The sequence below is a fragment of the Ascaphus truei genome, chromosome 1 (genome assembly GCF_040206685.1).
Source record: "Ascaphus truei isolate aAscTru1 chromosome 1, aAscTru1.hap1, whole genome shotgun sequence".
Taxonomy (NCBI): domain Eukaryota; kingdom Metazoa; phylum Chordata; class Amphibia; order Anura; family Ascaphidae; genus Ascaphus; species Ascaphus truei.
This window is the reverse complement of record NC_134483.1, coordinates 384,860,120-384,879,484: the sequence shown is the minus strand read 5'-3', so window position 1 is coordinate 384,879,484 and position 19,365 is coordinate 384,860,120. Positions and strand designations below refer to the sequence as shown.

The 19,365-nt window shown below is 42.9% G+C and overlaps 1 protein-coding gene across 1 annotated transcript; it reads right to left on the bottom strand.

Moving 5' to 3' along the window:
- Window positions 1-16,178: 16,178 nt before the first annotated feature.
- Window positions 16,179-19,145, bottom strand: HMGB2 (high mobility group box 2). The gene is made up of 5 exons (XM_075611381.1): window positions 18,989-19,145; window positions 17,942-18,110; window positions 17,482-17,630; window positions 17,009-17,183; window positions 16,179-16,700 (listed from the first exon to the last, which is right to left on the bottom strand). Exons 2-5 carry the CDS (start codon window positions 18,089-18,091, stop codon window positions 16,542-16,544), a joined length of 633 nt encoding a protein of 210 aa, XP_075467496.1. The 5' UTR covers window positions 18,092-18,110; window positions 18,989-19,145; the 3' UTR covers window positions 16,179-16,541.
- Between the last annotated feature and the right edge of the window lie 220 nt (window positions 19,146-19,365).

The window sequence follows — 19,365 nt, the reverse complement described above, 5'->3', positions numbered from 1 at the left end:
ATTCGAACTTTGGGAAGAAGTTCGCTCATTTCTATTAAGGAAGAATGAAGTTATGTATCAATCAAAAATGTGTTTCATAATATAGGTTTACAAAATGTGTTCTTTTCACAGTATGGCAATTATAAATATTACACTAATAATTAATATTTGCCAACACTAGTTTTAAATACAAGCTCCATAATTCTATTTTAATTTACATTGTATTAATCGGGAATTCAATATGATGCAAAGCTTCAAAATAAATGATGTTTAATGCCATCATACACGCGACGCACATTTTATGAAAGTTTACTTTGCAGCACTAAAAGTTAACAACAAAAAATGTCAATATGATTTTAGCACAGAGGCCCCTGTAAGTTTGAGAGGCTAAGGAGAAAACAAACATCCTTGGGAAGATATCACTGGGTCTCATCTGGCATTAGGAGGTGTATATACACTCAAACCATAGATTTATATACACTCAAACCATAGATGTAGCATTTTTGTGCTACTCGCCATTATTGCACTTTCCCTACATTAATTTATGCAATCTTTTCAATTCGTTGGTAGTTGTAGTTACCACCCGCAATAAATTGTTTCATCTGGGATTTCACTGTTTTTCCAATTAATTGCTTTGCAGGTTGTGCATGATCATTATTTCAGAGGATAACCCCTAGGTACAGAATGAGTCAATTTTTCTATACTTTTTGTGATTTTTAAACTCATATCTTCCCTCAATTCTATCCTTGCTCAACTAAATTGCCCTAATCTTTTCAGCCTTTTCTCAATTATAAAATGACGTACTTTTATATTTGTTTTGCCCTTCTCGGTTTCTTTTCCAAGTCTACAATGTCCTTTTTTTTACAATGAGATATGTGGGCACATCATAGGTTTCTGGACAATGGCCTTGCTAGAGTTCTGATTTCTTTTCAAAGCCTTTGTTAATTATTTCTTTTACTTGAACTTAATAATATTTTTTTCTTCTATAGCTCTGACATTGTACGCTGGCAAGGCCGTGTACAATCTAACTTTGGTGCCTAAGACATAACAAGATTTAGTGACTTGCTCAAGATCACAAGCAGCGCTGACATGAATTCAAACTTGGTGCACCCACTTCTAAGGCAGTGATATTCCCACTGAGCTCCTGCCCTTTAATTAATGCTGCACATAGAACTGATGATTTCAGTGAGATGTTCACAATGACTGAAAAGTCTACTTCCTAGGCCATAGGGCAGGGGTGGCCAACTCCAGTCCTCAAGAGCCCCAAACAGGTGAGGTTTTTTGGATATCCCTGCTTCAGCACAGGTGGCTTTCAGTGACTCAGTTAATGACCTGAGCCACCTGTGCTGAAGCAGGGATATCCCTAATACCTGACCTCTTGAGAACTGGCGTGGGCCACCCCTTCCATAGAGGAAAGTCAAGTCTCATCAGTTTATATGTATATTTATGAATCTGTTTCCCAAGGTGCTTTACTTTATGTTTACCAATGTTAAAATGACATTTGCCATTTCTCTGCTTCGTCCCCCTAGTTTGGGGGAGACCCTGATGTAACTCTTCCCAGTCTTCTTTTGATGTAACCATCTGACACAACATTACAAATGTAGCCAATTGACTATACCCCCACCTTCCAGATCTATTATGAATATACTAAAGAGAGTAGGTCCCCAAGGAACCCTCATAGTTATTCTACCCCAGTCAGAACTGACCAGGCACTGTATGACCCGCTGGCTGCTATTCAGTGTTTTGAAGGAGTCCACTTTTTCAGGAATAGTCAAGCAAGCCCCATTCCAATTAATCTTAAATATTCCCAATCACGAGGAAGATGGCTTCAAATCATTATCATATAGGGTCCTTTGTTTTTTTAGAGAGAGGTTTAGATCAATCCGCTCACCAGTATGTAAAATATAAAATATGTCTACGGTGCATAGGAGCAGAGACATATAGTGGATACAGAATTGATTCTCCAAATGACTGCACTCAAAGTTATATGGGAGTGTGTGTTGACAATTCTAGTCCAGCAGATAATTATAATGCATAGGCTGTCAGTTTGTTAGACTATCAGATCAGTATGACTATTAAAAGAAAATAATAAAATTTTATTACATCTATAATTAATAAAGTTACACAGTGAAAGTAACTATATACAGTGAACAATATTAAAAAATCCCTGTGGAGGAGTGCAAGAGTAGTATAGAAGACTGGGTTTAGTATAATATATTGGATATCGGACTTGTGTTTAGATGTTATATATATATATATATATATATATATATATATATATATAACAACATGTCCAGAATAACTACTCAGACATCATATATCCTGGGATGGTGTGTACATACTGTATTCCATGTATGGGAACAAAAATAGATTCACTATCTCGATTGGATACCCCTAGTGGTTGATGTAAGTAATAAATCAATATACATATAGCAATATACTGACATAAATGTCGGATCCACAGTTGATGTGCTGTACAATCTAGTAGTTACTATTGTGACAATATGTGAATCTAGAAAGTAACTGTTGAGGTAATCTAGAAATCATTGTAAACATATATAGATGTTACCAATATAGTCATGTGTATAGGTACATAGTATTGGCAAAATGAAAAGCAACTGTTAAAGAGAATCTTTGTGGTGCTAAATAATGCAGTAGGATATAAAACAGTAGCTCAAAGTAATGCTAGGGTAGCCAAATGATCAAAAACAGCATGTCCGTTTGGACAGTCACGGAGGACCAAATAGGTATAAGGAAAAAACACCGGTATACGAGCCGTATGTGTTGGCTTGATGTCGCAACTCCATGGCTTCACAGATCCCACTTCTCGACGCGCGTTTCTCGAGCTGACCTCGCTTCTTCAGGGGGGAGGAGTCAGTGCTTCCACTGCAGCCAGGGATACAGTTTGTTACCCTTTGCTTCCTGTACATTGACATGAACCCCTATAAGCTTATGCCTGCCTAATTACACAGCTTTTTAGCACAGCCTGCGTTAAAGAAGCCAGTAAACCTACCCACAGACAGCTGTTACCCACCATAACTTATTTAATTTATTTTGCTCACAAATGCTCCGGAATATGTCTTTTGATGCAACTTTTAACACAGGAAGTTATTTGTACCGTATACTGGTGTGAATAATCAAAACCTTCAACTCCTTTCTACATGAAAGGAAGATGCAATGTAACTAAATTATCTCACAGCAGATATGTCTCTAAAACTGCTGATACATTATTGGTAAGGAAACTCAAAGGAAGATTACCTATTAAAACCACACATGCTCCCTCCAGCTGCTGCTGCTGCCAGTTGGCACCTCTATCATAAATGACAATCTCAGGAAGTGACCGTAGAACAGCAGAGATGCAGAACACAACATTATCATTATCTTCCATGTGCATGCCGACAACATATTCCTCAGTGCAGTACAATGTGGAAGGAAGGACAATAACATATAACAAAAAATATATATATAAGTTAAGACAAACTGAGACAACAGGAAGACGGTCCTTTCCTCACGGAGCTTACAATCTAAAAAGTAGCACAACAAAGAAATCAGGAAATCTATTGCTTGGTACAAATAACTGTGTTATGTTATTTAAGTAATAATCCCCTCAGAACAGGGCATTACTGGCCAATAATGCCCTGGCTTTCCAATGGACTTTAACCCTGCCAAGGCATTATTGGCCAGTATGCCCTGTTGTGAGGGGATTATTACTATTATCGGCTAAATGTAGGCTTTTTTAATAAATAATAGACACTTTTGTATAGTTATATAGATTTTTTTAGTAAAATAAAATGGTAAATACATTAAACCACCTCTATATACTCTTACACTGCAGCTATCTATATCCACACACTGCCACCCTCTCTGTGTAGACACACACAAACACGCACACACACTGCAGCTCTACACACACACCACACCTCTATACACACACACACACACACACACACTGCAGCTCTATACACACACTTCAGCTCTACACACACACACACACACTGGAGCTCTATACACACACACACACACACACACACTGCAGCTCTACACACACACTCACACACTCACTGCAGCTCTACACACACACACCGCAGCTCTACACACACACTGCAGCTCTACACACACAAACACACACACACGCACCGCAGCTCTACACACACTGCAGCTCTACACACACACACACTGCAGCTCTACACACACACACACACACACACACACACACTGCAGCCCTATACACACACACACACACAATCACACAGCAGCTCAAAACACAACACAGCAGCTCTACTCACAAACTCTGCTACTGCTGCTACACACACATACAGCACACCACACACACAAACACTGCTGCTGACACACACGCTAGACAGACAGAAACTGCAGCCACAAACACACTGCAGACAGCCACTTACTTACTTTGCAGCTACACACACACTCTCTCCCTCCCCAATTCAACTGAATCTGTCAGCTCTGTGCACTGAGGGAGAGCGACGAGTCACTGCCTGGCTGCTTCTTCCTGATCAATCCCCTGCCCTGTCTCAGAGCTTTTCTGACAAAAAGAAAAGCTGATTGGCTGGAAATAAACACATAGCAAGCTGTAAAAATTCCAGGCATTACTGAATAATGCCCAGAATTTTAACCAATCAGAGAGCAGGGATTTCAATAATGCCCGGAATTTAACAGCATTAGCCTATAATCATATTTAATCCTACCTTTCTTATTTTAAAAACATATTTATTAGTTTATATGAAAATATTCTGAATACAGATTTCTTTAGCCCTCTGTGTGGCAGATGACATAGCCCCCACATTAAGAGATCTGGCACTACTGGGGCCCCATGACATACATTGTTAATATTCTGTATTTAAATCACCTATTCTAGGTTGGCTAGTGTTATCTTGCCTACCTCTATAGTGGCAGGATAGGCCTAACACCAGCATTGTGTTGGTAATTAATGTGTACCTTTTTTTGGAGGTAGTCTAATATCTCCAGATATCAAATTTTAAAATAGCATGTGGATAAGTACATTTATGTAATTAACTCCTTGTCATACTTATTTAACCTCTTTAGTGCCCTATGGATGGGGGTTGGGAATGGTGCTGAGAGCTGTGTTGCCTGGGAGGGTGGGGAGGTGAAAGTTTGTTGAGCAAGAGGTGGGGAGGAACTTTATGGTACATCATGGCCTCCTTGCTTTCTAGGGGACGTTGCGTCTAGAGCGCTGAACACATCTAGAAGAGGACTCCCCTCTTCTGTACACATGACCGGGTGATGTCACGATCATGTGATAGATGAGGAGCAATAACATGATTGTTCCTTTCCGGAGGGGGCTGTAGCACTCCGGTGCCACACTCCCTCAAGCATCACTCACATCAGTAAAATATGCGTTATTTCATACGATAATACGTTAATGAATCATCCAATAAAATGTTTTTTCTTTAATGCAGATTTTTACCTTTATTGGAGTCACGTGAACCAGGCCTAATATTTGTAAGCTGTAAAATGTCTCTGTACATATATTCGGAAAGTGCTGCATACATTGTTGGCACTATATGAATAAAGAATAGCAAAGCTGCACACCAATGATATATAACACAAGACACATGCAACAACCAGTGCTCCTGGTTCAGGGAAAACTGCCTGAAGATCCTGGGATAATAATAAAAATTGATCCCTCTCTGGATGAAGCAAACGCGAAACGTACGTCAGAGGGCGTCATGACGTCTCGTACTGCGACTTGCGCTATGGATGCCTGCAGACAGACACAGGCCTGAGCGGGATGCCAACGGAGCATCGCGAGCTGCACTCACTCAGCACACGTGGCATAACGGATCTCGCTTCTATGGGGAAAGTGCAGATAAGTGTTTGAGGGTCCTCTTTTCTTTCCTCTTCCCATCGCTATCCCCCCTGTGTGGCATAGGGGTATGTTTTCAAGGGACAGCTACCTGGGAGTTAGCGATCCGTCCATCTCACTTACACTAGTGATATCCCCGCAGGGCTAGCATATATTGGTGTGCAGGGACCTCCATATCTCTCTCCCGTCCCTGTGTGTAGTTACAAGCGCCCAGGGTTAGTTTGTGTAAAGGGTTACAGCAGTATCATCGGATGTTCACACACATACATGTAAGGAGTTATTAACCCTTCAAGGTGGACATTTGGAAGTGTGCTTATGTGTGTTTATACTCCTACATTGGAATTATCTGATTTTTGTAGAGAGTAATTATATGACACACTATGTATGTTCCGCATATACACCATCACACATTGCTTTGAGTGTAATTATCCATAGGCATTTTAGTGGACGTTGTGATTTATCAGAAGCAGCCGTTGGCCATGATACTATAGGTTATTCGTAATTGTGCTTCTAGTTTGTAACCCGTCGTGCTGATTCATTGGCCCCACACGAACCAATTATCTTGCACATATACTTGCTGTGCTGATTCATTAGCATTGTACTTAGTGCTAACTCCAGACCCCTAACGGGGACCCAGCGCTACGTGCTATATATTCTTATTTAACCTCTAATACTCCCCATTTTCAGTCTGGTTCCATTTCATTTTAATATATATCAATAAATGGATTTTAAACCATTCATACACTCACACACATAGGACCAGACTATTTGCTTTATACTGCAACATAGCTACTTAATAGGGTACTCTCTTCACAGATATCGAGTGCATTACAGAGGGACTTATCTGAATGCTAGCGTCTATACTTCATTCAGTCTTTTCTCCTTTCTACAGTTCAGTCATTTGCCCTTATTGCACCGGTCTGTATCTATGAGCACCTGGTCATATTAGGTAGAGCGGGTTCATTCATTTCTTGCCTCCAAAATTGATGATCCAGGGCACAAAGCGGATTTTCAAAAAAAATTTAATTTATCAAAAATAGCACCAAATACGACGTTTCGTCCTTCTCAGAGGACTTTCTAAAGTGAATGGCAGTGCCAGTCACTTGAAAAAGTCCTCTGAGAAGGACGAAACGTCGTATTTGGTGCTATTTTTGATACATTAAATCTTTTTTGAAAATCCGCTTTGTGCCCTGGATCATCAATGTTTACTATATGAATAAAAACATACATAGCTTTACATTAGCCATACTAATATTACTAACGGTATTGTGGTTTCTTCAACACCTTTGGAGCCTTGAGACTTTATTTGAAAGATTGTGGTTGCATTGGTTTACATAGATGTAACGGATTTTCTGGACCCTCCTGACCCACCCAATCTCAGATTGGTCCCTGTGGTCTAACCGGTCCCCATTACATGGTCGTGTCTGGTGGTGCACCTGTTGGCTACAGGACTCCCGAGTCTCCCGCATGATGTTGGTATGGGGAATGTCAGTCCAGACAGGCAGCTGAGGTAGTGTGCGTGAGTCCTACCTACATACAGTGCAGCGCGTCCACCTCATCAGGATCTCTGCGTCCGCAAGGAGATGGTTCTGATGAGGAACTCCTCTGTGGTGCCTTCCTCTGTGGAGTAACTTCACACTCACACATGGGGTTCTTGTGAATAAGTGTAGCCACGCTGTCTAGGCCTGCCAGCCTTACTGCTGCTTACTATAGAACCACTCTTAAACTAGAACTTGAACACTCAGTTCCTGCATAGATTGACACCCTAACTTTGGGCAGTGCTTTGTCTTATATAGGGAAAAGCCACATCTCTGATGTCACTAACAGTGGACTCAGAGCATGTTGCCACTCCCCTTGACTACATATGACACCTCACCAGGGTGTGAGGGCAAACCTCCATGATTGATGCTGGCAATCCTGTATATTTACCAGGCTTACTGCCAGCATGAGAGAGAACTGTATACCATTTTTAAACATGGCTACATAGACATCAGCCTCCCAAGATTGGTGAAACGTTGGGGTTTGGGACATGACAATGGTAATAGCAACATGCTGTTTTTTTTTTTATCTGTGAGACTCCACTGGAGTCTGAGACCTCTGATGCTAAAGAAAAATCAGTGAAACTGACGTCACATCATGAGAAAATCAGTGAGAGTTGGCATGTCTGGGTTTACTTCCAGTCATATGGTGAACATCCTGTTTCATGGAAACTTACATATAACAATTGGCAGCTCAGCAATTGTGTGTTGATGTTAATTTACAAGTCTAAGTGAAAACCATCTGGTGAAGGTGATCTGTTAAAGTTTTGACTATCTGTTTCCCTCTTCCACTGTCATCTAGATTTGCAGGTGCTCAAATTTAACATCTGGAGCTTTACTGTTACATTCTCAAGAAAACCAATAGAATTTTCTTCTTTGATAAAAGTGTAGTAGTTTTGCATCCGTTTTGCCACATGGAGACTGATACATGACATAATTAATTTTATCTTTCTTCCATAGTTGTCTTCTTTTAATTCTCTCGTTACATCACTAACATCTAGAGCCACCATGGATTATTGCCTCTAATATTTAGATACGTTTTTCATATTTAAGAAAGTCTTGCTTTATCACAGCTTGGACTCCTTTCTATTGTCCTCATGTGGACATGCTTTATACATTGTTTGAGACACTTTTGTTTACCTGATTCCTGTGCTCTACTGTTACATTTATGATTCCTTTTTGTACTGTTGCTGTACTGTACATCATTATTTTGGTATGCATTATTGTTGGTCTCAAGTATTGCATTTTAGAATAACATCCCTGCTGCTTGAAAGTATCTTACACTTGTAACTTTGTTTGTATTTAACAAGTACAATCATTATATACAGTGGTTTGCAGAAGTATTCACCCCCTACTAATATCACATGTTGAATTACTTATAAATGTATGCAATATTTCAAACTAACTTTTTTTTATACAAAGCTACAAAGCTGTAGAAGTTAAACTAAACACTGTTTTGAGGAAAAGGTAAAATGTCAGCAAAGCAAAGGTACTAAATCAAATGTACTCGTTGCATAAGTATTCAGTGCTTTAATTCAGTACTCCTATCTCAGACATAGAACTTTGCAGATCTTGGAAGGTCATTGTTGACTTCAGAGTGACATCCCGAACAAGTATCCTGCTTGCCCGGCTGGCCAGTTTGGGAGGGCAACCTGGTCTGGGTAGTGTCTGGGTGTTATGATGTATCTTCCATTTCTTAATGGACTTCACTTTGCTGAGTGGGATAATCAGCACCTTTGACACTTTATTCCTAACTTGTTCCAAAAGCTCCTTCATCTTCATGATTGATTTGTTGGTAGGGTGATCAGATTTCCAAAAGTAAAACTTGGGACACAATAAAAAATGATTTACAAAACAAATTACATCACTTAAAAATAAATATAATAGACTTTGTCTAATAGCGTCCCCAATTATGCTGTATTATTGATTTATTTATCTCCCTTGTCCCTCTCCTCTCACCATCCTCTCCCTCCCTCCCAATTACTTACCCAACCAGTTACCCACACTTACTTGCCCCCCATTACTAATCCCCCATGTATCATATCACGTCTGTGTAGTCTGTACACTGTACATTCCTGATAATGTATAAATCTATTGATTTTTAGATACAGTATATGCCAAGTATGATAGCAAATTATTGTTTATTTACTTCACACGTCTAGATATTTAGACTTCTAGCATCAGCACATGGGCTTATACAGGCTTGCATGGACTTTTTTTTGGTGGGGGTGCTGTACATAAGAAATCCGTAACCTACAGAACATACATTTATCAGGTTAAAAAAAACAATGGGGACTTGTTCCCACTCTCATGGGCTTATACACTACAAACTGTTACTACAAGTTTCATTCCGTATGCACTGAAGTTACTTCCCTGTGGAAAAGAATTTAGCTCAATTTAAAAGAATGGGACTAAAATCGTCTTCAGCACCTTCACAGCTTGAGTGAGGGCCTAAGTCTGGGCCTTTTTATATTTCAACATGATGCTTAAATGGTACACCATGATGGGATTATTACAGTGCTCACAGAGTTTACAATGAAGGAAGACAAACAGTAGAATTACACATTATGTTGTAGGTCCCCCCTCCAAAGTTCCAAAAATGTATCTAAATTCACTAGATAAAAGGCAGGGCAACTTCACCATAATTCACACGGAGGCAGGAGGAAAGCTTAGCACTACTTGGCACTGTAAATGATGTATTTACAACTCCTCACACTAATATCAATTTATACGTTTCTGTGCAAGTCCTGTTTTTAAATTGACTCAGACTGTCCTCAGCTGTCCCTCACCTTTTAAGGGATATTCCCAAGGCAACTCTGACTAGACCAGCATCTCACACAAATACCCAGCCTCCTTCTTTGGGTCAATACACATTTAAGTGCTGATACGGGTTATCACATCTATTTTGGCGTTATTCAAGTCAATTCGTGTGCGATAATTAATGGGCAGTTCAACCTAGGAGAAAGCAAACTAAAGGATAGTGGCAAGTCAAATAGATTAAATGTATATTTGGCCACGCTCAGTAACACTGCTTTTGACACAAATATCTATATGATGTGGTGGGTTCTGGGATTCGAGATTGCTGGGATTGTGTTCATTAATTTTCATTTGATATCAGTTGGTTGGAGGTTAGTGGTTCCTCTTCTCAGGGCTTAAGCTCACCCCACCCCACATTTTAAGTAGCAGGTCTTTCCATGTACCTGTGCAGGACAGGTCCACTAAGACCATTCTCCCTCCACTGCAGAGGTAAATGCGAATTTTCACAGGTAGTGTTAGGACCTGCATACTGGTCATGCTGTGAAGTATAACTCTTTGGCCAGAGGGTTTAACGAAATGACCCTTACTAATGAGAATACTAACATTGAAGTATTTTGTCACATCGAATGTAGCACTGGGTATTTTTGTCTTTTCTTGTATACATTTGGCCACGCTCAGTAACACTCCTTTTGACACAAATATATTTATATATGATGTGGTGGTTTCTGGGGTTATAGCTTGCTGGGATTGTGTTCATTAAGGTTCAATGTAGCAGATTGACTAATTTTCTTAAAAAAAAACAACTAAGTATTTAAACATACTACTTCAGTAGTAGGTAATACCTAATACCAGACAAGGCAATTCACTACTCATTCTGCTATTCCTTTTCTACCTAATTTTCCTTAAGATTTTACGTGTTAAACTCATGGAATCTTTGTAAATCCGAATTGCTGACCTTGTCTTATAATATATATTGTTAGTTCAAATAAAAATGTTATTACCCAATACTGGACTATCTCTATTTCTGGACTACAGCTCTGGGGGAGGTGCCACAACCTCCATACAACTGATTCCAGTCAGAAATTAATTAACACACAAGCCCAGCAAGTTCAAACGCACACACCCACCTAATCTTGACTATATGTAATGTCACATAGAGTGCCAGAGGGCTGTGGCAAGTGAATATAGCAAACGACAGGGGGTGCCCAGTGCTACATCCAAACGACAGAACATACATGGTAATAATTGCAAGTAATAATGCTTCAGTACTAATAATAATGCCAATACTAATCACTAATACGTCACCTCCCCCTTTTTAATGGTGGATCTCATTTTGCTGCAGGTAAGGAATCCATTATGGTTCTTCCCCCTCATACAAAGGTATAGGGAACAGATGCAGTGTAGTGTAGGACTTGCACTTATTATGGTTTACCTTGACGTTTGGTGTGCAGGCTTGTGATGCTTTGGCCAAAATATCTAACTAAAAAAAACATATTTTATTATTATTAGTACTGAAGCATTATTTCTTGCAATTATTACCATGTATGTTCTGTCATTTGGATGTAGCACTGGGCACCCCGTCGTTTGCTATATTCGCTTGCCACAACCCAGTGGCACTCTATGTGACATTACAAATAGTCAAGATTAGGTGGGTGTGGGCGTTTGAGCTTGCTGGGCTTGTGTTTTGAGCTTGCTGGGCTTGTGTGTTATATATATATATATATATATATATATATATATACATACAGTGGTCGACAAATCACCAAAAAATCTACTCGCCCAACAAAAAAATCTACTCGCCACCTAGTATCAAACGTGTGGTGCCTGGGCCAATAGGAGCTCGCCACGATGTTAAATCCACTCGCCCGGGGCGAGCAAATGTATAGGTTTGTCGAACACTGTATGTATATATATATATATATATATATATATACAGTGGTCGACAAATCACCAAAAAATCTACTCGCCACCTAGTATCAAACGTGTGGTGCCTGGGCCAATAGGAGCTCGCCACGATGTTAAATCCACTCGCCAGGGGCGAGCAAATGTATAGGTTTGTCGAACACTGTATGTATATATATATATATATATATATATATATACACACACAAATAAAACAAAACATCACAGACTTGCATTGCTGCTTTAAGTGTCACAAATGAAGTGTCTGTGGAGTTAAAATTGGAGTTCAATTGCTGGTGGAGAGGAACTGCACTTTGTTAACAACTGTGAGAACTTGGCTTTGTAAATGCTCTAACAATTTTTTTTAATACAACTAGACCAGGGGTCTGCAACCTTTTAAGGAAAAAGAGCAATTTTATAAAAAAAAATTGTTATCCAAAATATTCCAATAGCCGCAACACATGCATACATATACTGTACACAGACTAATAGGTATAAGCCAGGCCTGCACAACATACGGCCCCTCTCTGTGCGGTCCGCGATGACTCCGGCCGGGCGCCAGTTAATTAAATGTAAAAAAAATGGCGGCGATTCCCCGCGTGCATGCGCAGGGCCCGCTCCCCCCTCCCAACGTGGGACGGAGGGGGAAGTAACAGCCAGCTTCTCTGCGGCCGCTCCCCCTCCCTCCCCCCAACATGGGACGGAGGGGGAAGTAACAGCCAGCTCCTGCTGCGGCCTGCTTCCCACCGCGGCTAGCTTCCCGCTTCCCCCCGAGCTCACCTCCCGTGCCCCCCAAGCCCACCTCCTGTCCCGAGCAGCTGCCGCAGGGATATCGGGGGCAGGAGGGGAAAGCGTCCGGCGGCAAGCTGCACCCACATGGTCAAGGTAAGTCACTGTCACCCACCCAGTCACTTTCTCCCGCCCAGTCACTGTCTCCCACCCACCATCACTGTCTCCCAAGTCACCGTCTCCCACCCACCCACCATCATTCACCCAACTGTCATTCAAACTCACCCATCCCAGCAGGCAGTCACATAACTTTAAACAGGTTGCATTGTAATGTTTTTTTCTGTATCACAATAAGAAAACAGTTAAGTAAAAGTTGCATGCTAAAATATATTTTTTTCGTGGTAGGTGCGCTATGGGTTCAGGGGTGGGGTTCGCTATGGGTTCAGGGGGGGGGGGGTGCGCTATGGGTTTGGGGGGGGGGGGGCCTGCTCCTTTCATTTGTCCCGGGCCCCATGATTTCTGTTGGCGGCCCTGTGGGTGATGTGAAGTGCAGGGGAGAAGGGGTTAATGGGTGATGTGAGGTGCAGGGGGGGAGAGGGTGATGTGAGGTGCAGGGGGGGGGTGATTTGAGGTGCATGGGGGGTGATTTGAGGTGCAAGGGTGGTGATGTGAGGTGCATGGGGGGTGAATTAAGGTACAAGGGGGGGTGATTTGAGGTTCAAGGGGGGGGTGATTTGAGGTTCAAGGGGGAGAGTGATGTGAGGTGCAAGGGGGAGAGGCATTTGAGGTGCAAGGGGGAGAGTGGTGTGAGGTGCAGGGGGGGAGAGTGATGTGAAGTGCAGGGGGGAGAGTGATGTGAGGTGCAGGGGGGGAGAGTGATGTGAGGTGCAGGGGGAGAGTGATGTGAGGTGCAGGGGGGGAGAATGATGTGAGGTGCAGGGGGGAGAATGATGTGAGGTGCAAGGGGGGAGAATGATGTGAGGTGCAGGGGGGAGAGTGATGTGAGGTGCAGGGGGGGAGAGTGATGTGAGGTGCAGGGGGAGAGTGGTGTGAGGTGCAGGGGGGGAGAGTGATGTGAGGTGCAGGGGGGGAGAGTGATGTGAGGTGCAGGGGGGAGAGTGATGTGAGGTGCAGGGGGGGAGTGATGTGAGGTGCAGGGGGGGAGAGTGATGTGAGGTGCAGGGGGGAGGGGGGGAGAGTGATGTGAGGTGCAGGGGGGGAGAATGATGTGAGGTGCAGGGGGGGAGAATGATGTGAGGTGCAGGGGGGGAGAATGATGTGAGGTGCAGGGGGGAGAATGAAGTGAGGTGCAGGGGGGGAGAATGAAGTGAGGTGCAGGGGGGGAGAATGATGTGAGGTGCAGGGGGGAGAGTGATGTGAGGTGCAGGGGGGGGAGAATGATGTGAGGTGCAGGGGGGGAGAATGATGTGAGGTGCAGGGGGGGAGTGATGTGAGGTGCAGGGGGGAGAATGATGTGAGGTGCAGGGGGGGGAGAATGATGTGAGGTGCAGGGGGGGGAGAATGATGTGAGGTGCAGGGGGGGGGAATGATGTGAGGTGCAGGAGGGGAGAATGATGTGAGGTGCAGGGGGGGAGAATGATGTGAGGTGCAGGGGGGTGGGATGTGTGTGGTGTGCAGGGGGGTATTGTGCATTTGCTGTGGAGAGGGAGTATTATGTGTGTGGGTGAGGGGGAGAGATGGGGGTATGAGATAGATGGGGAGTATCGCAAAGGTTGATAGTGAGGGGTTCTGGGGGAGATATGAGGATGATGAAGAGGTGCTGGAGGAGATGATGATGATGATTTTACCCGTGCGGCCCGATGCACTGTTCCACACCTGGCCTGTGGCATCAGCGTGCGCCGGAAGGGGCAGCGGGTGGTTCGGGTGCGCGATGGCCTCAGGAGGCCCAGCGTGGGACAGTGCAGTGCAGGAGGCATGCCAACAGCTTGGAAGATGCTGGCCGGCAAAAAGAGCCTGATCAGCACCCCCTCTCCCACCACAGCAAAGTGAGTCAGCAGCTGAGCAGCAACCTGCGGACGGAAAGAGCCGCCGGTTGCCAATCCCTTATCTAGACTAACTTTCTAAACGGCTGTTTAACATCCTCTAATACCTGGGAACCTTTGTAAATGTTTCTATTCTCTCCTATCCACAACTCTTCATCTCTCCTTCCCTCGACCTGTGTGTGTGTGCCCATACACTGCACCACTATACACACCCTTCTCAACCCTCTCACAAATACTCTTCTCAGCTGGGGACATATCCCCTGATCCTGGATGCAGGCTTATACCCATCTAATTTAATAGTCAACCCTTAAAACTAACCTCTTAAAGGAAGCATCCCATTAGCCTGGACTAATGGCTACTATTCCACACCCAGTCATTCCTATCAACCATTGTGGCCAAACACTGAATTAATTCCCTCACCTGCTGTCTCTAAATCTCCCAACATACCAGATTAAACAATCTTCAGGGCACACTTCCTTACCCATTGTCCGATTTTGCTGCACTTACTGTATAATTCCCGTTTTTTTTAAAGCATCGAGTACTCTGTCAACTATATAGTGAGCTCATTTACGTCTCATACAGGTCTGCAACCTTGCTTACCACCATTATCTTTGTGCATACAATGAGACCACTATAGCCAGGGATTGTGGGAAATAACATGCAAATTAGCATAATCACCTTTTGCTTCATATCCATTTTAACAGACAACCATCATTATACTTTTAAAATAATGATGGAGCCATTGGCAGACCGAAATAGCCAAGCACCTTGGTTTGTGGTCCCAAAAAGCAGCAATGCTTATTAATTTTCCAATAGAAATAAGTTACTTTCAGCGAATTGCCTGTGCCTAATTAAGAGAAAAACAATTATTAATCTCTCCTTTAAGGTCATACAAAATCCTATTAAAAATAAATAAATCTCCAACTTTGAAAAGTAGTCATTTTTTAACTCCAATACACCATGTTTTCACTAGCAATGCATTTAAGTAAATCAGTTTTATTTGTGTTCAAAACAGCCTTGTTCATTCAGCAACTTGTCGCTACAAGTACTTAATGCAAACTTCCTGTTACATTGTACTGCCCACTGACAAATAGCCTAGCATCATAAATTAATACAGACAAGCCTTCCCCAGCACCGATTAAGTCATTTTAAGATGCTGCAATATACTTGCTTCAATTACATTAAACAACTTATCCTGTTATATTTTAAGCTGCATTCGGAATACAACTGTTTCCACAGGGCTTTGCAAAGTATGATTCCGTCTGTAACAGATATCTAGGTTAGACGTGGATCCTTGCCAATTATACACTTGTCAGATAATTGACCCGGCATAACATGCAGTAATTACATATAAATCTATGCATTTAATTATGTAGATGCCAAAACCTTCAGCCAGTGTTCCCAGTAAAGGACAACTCAAAAAAGTGATATATAAATTTTATTACAAAATTGCATTAAAAAAAAAAAAGTTAGAAAACAAAAAAGTACAATGCACCAGGTTTAAAGAACTAAAGTATACTAGGTCTCACTTTGCTAAAACATTGGGCTACCCTTAGAATCCATTAAATATGCAGAAACATCCCACATCAGAAGCTTACTTTACCAAAAACAGCCCTTCAACTACTCCTTATATTAAAAAATATAGGTTCTCCCTAACGAATCACATACCTATACACAATTCTGTACAGTTTTTATAACCAAGCTAACAAAATGAGCTGCACTCGAGTTCACATTCTTAGCAAAACAAGGGGCTTTAGCACAATTCTTTTATACAGCAGTGCAAGGCATTTATTCGTCATCTTCATCATCGTCGTCTTCATCTTCGTCTTCCTCCTCCTCATCATCCTCGTCTTCTTCTGGTTCAGCCCTCTTTTTTGAGCCTGTTGCCCTACCCTGAACCTTCTTTCCAACATCAGCCTTGCCTTTGGCCCGATATGCAGCAACATCCTGATACAAAGTAAAAAATGAAGACATGTTTAGTCAAAACATCCATTTTTAAAGGCTTCCAACACTTTGCTAGTGCCATCTCTATGCCCAGTACATACTTGAAAACGAGAGGTAACTCAATGTATTACTTCCTGGTAAAACATTTAATCAATACCATTTGCACCAACGCTCAATTTACATGGCTGTACTGATAATCATGCCATAACTATGAATACACAGATTACTATCGGATCTTCTCACAAACAAGATTATTTTAAAATAAAATGCAAAAGTGATTAAAGCTGTAATATTTGAATGCAAGTGTGTACCTTCTCATACTTCTCCTTTAGTTTTCCTGCTTTTTGCTCAAATGGTTGCTTATCTTTAGGTGTCTGCTCAGACCACAACTCTCCCAACTTCTTAGCGGTATCACCAATGGACAGACCAGGGGTCTCAGTTTTTATTTGGGGACGATTTTCAGAACAGAACAGAAAGAAGGCAGATCTATAATAAAGAGAGAAGCGTGCAGCCAGTTAATGTACAGTTTCAGAAAGCTCACCAGGCCATACTTTACTGCCCGAATAAATGCAAGATTAAAAAGGATGCCTTACGTATAAAAAAAAAACAAAAAAAAAAAAAAAACACACATCAAGGTGCATAAGCCCCAAAGTGAAGATAATAAATGTATACAAGATACATAATTTAAACTGCTAGATACAAATGGTCATTTTACTAAAAGAAAACAGGAATAATGAGACATGAGAGAACTATGCCACGGCTGTTTAAGACATCGTATACTCACGGTGGTCTTTTTGGTGCATTTGGGTCCTTCTTTTTCTTTCCCTTCTTCTCTCCTTTTGGTGGTATGTAGGTTTTCATTTCCCGTTCATATCGTGTCTTGTCGCCTTTTGCAAGATCTTCAAACTTTGATTTCTCCTTGGCAGACATTGTCTAGAAAATAAGTGTTGAAATGGTGACCCATGGACTCATAATAATAAAATCACAAGTGCTTTTTGCCATGCGTGGGGCCTACAATAAGAATACCAAGTACACATGCTACACATCAGCACATCTTCATAGTCTTAAAGTGCAAATACATGACTGAGTATCAGGACCAAATTATACTTCCACCCTTTAAAAATATGGAGAATGCAATTAATGTATGGCTTGTACATGGCTCGATACTATTCACAGCACAACAAACGCACCCCCTCCCCAAATCTTGAAGCTAGTTAAGTGTGGCATATATTAGCGTTTCTCACCTTCCACCTCTCTGAGCACTTCTTGGAGAACTCTGCGAAATTGACAGAGGCGTCCGGGTGCTTCTTCTTGTGCTCCTCCCTGCAGGTCTGCACGAAGTAAGCGTAAGAGGACATCTTCCCCTTGGGCTTGTTGGGATCTCCCTTACCCATAGTTGCTGGAAAGTTTAACCTGCCGGACAGAGGAGAGAAGACCCAGGAAGTGTGAGGGAGGCAGGCACAGAAAAGTCCCCTCCCCCCGGCTAACTAACGTCCCAACCCCCGCCCACTTCCTCTGGCTTCCCGCCCAAAATAACATGACGGGCACAGAGCCGGGCACCGTCCTCCCAGAACAAACAAAATTAAAAAATAAAAAACCGCGCGCCGCTGATCCAGGCCGCGACATGCCCGGGACCGCCCGCCGCCGTCCTCCTGGCGCGTGGCCACATGCACGAGGGACGCCGTGACGACGAGGCCGGGCACGCAGCGCGAGACACCCAACACGTGACCCGCCCCCTCCCCCACAAACACTTTCAGTGCCAGAACCGCGTGCTGCTGCCTCATCGTTCCCAGCGGCTGTTGCGGGGACGCCATTTATTTCATTCCCCCCTTTCAGCACAACCCAGGGCGCGGAAGTCGCGTGGTCTGCGCAATAGGCGCGTAAAACATTCACCGGTAGCCGCAAAAAAATAAAACCCAGGGATGGGGGGAGGGAATGTTTCAGGTGACAAGATTTCTAGCACGTCCCCACCGCTCAGTGAGCCCAACCGTCACATGAAATATACAAATAAAAGCGCGCTGTTCTGGGGGAGGGGTGACCGAGGCCGCGAGAAAAAAAAAATACAAGGGTAAAAACTTCGTGCTCGGGGGAGACGGGATGGAGAGTAGACATAGAAAACCGCGTCGCATCGTGCTCCCGTCCCAAAACTTACACACACAAAAGTTACGACATACCGCAGAACCCAGCCGCGCACTTATTAATGGCTGCAAGCCCTAGAATTATGCAGAGTAAGGTGTAGGAGACACGGGCACGTATTCCCTCGGGTAAGGTAGGAAAGCGCGCCAACTAACCTGAGTTCAGTGCGGGGGGGAAAAAACAAAAGTTGCCGCTGATGACCGCTCCTTCCGTGATCCCGCAGTGAAATGGTTCCTCTCGGACGCAATACAGCCTCTTGTTTTCCACAGTTGTACTGCTCACAGCAACTTGATAGGCAGCCGGACAAGATCCGCCCACTTCATCCTCATTGGCTGTTCGAACCGGGAAGCGCATGCCTCTCGCTGACGATTGGCTGTATCCCCCATTGCTACGTCAGAGGGTGGGCGGGGAGCACGCGCCTATCAAGTTTGTACGCCCTGACCGCCCTCAGCTTGTACAGTGGGGGAGGAGGAGTGGAAACGGTCGTTGACTTCTCTAGTTCGAACCGGTTAAAGGGAGAAGGGGTGGGCTC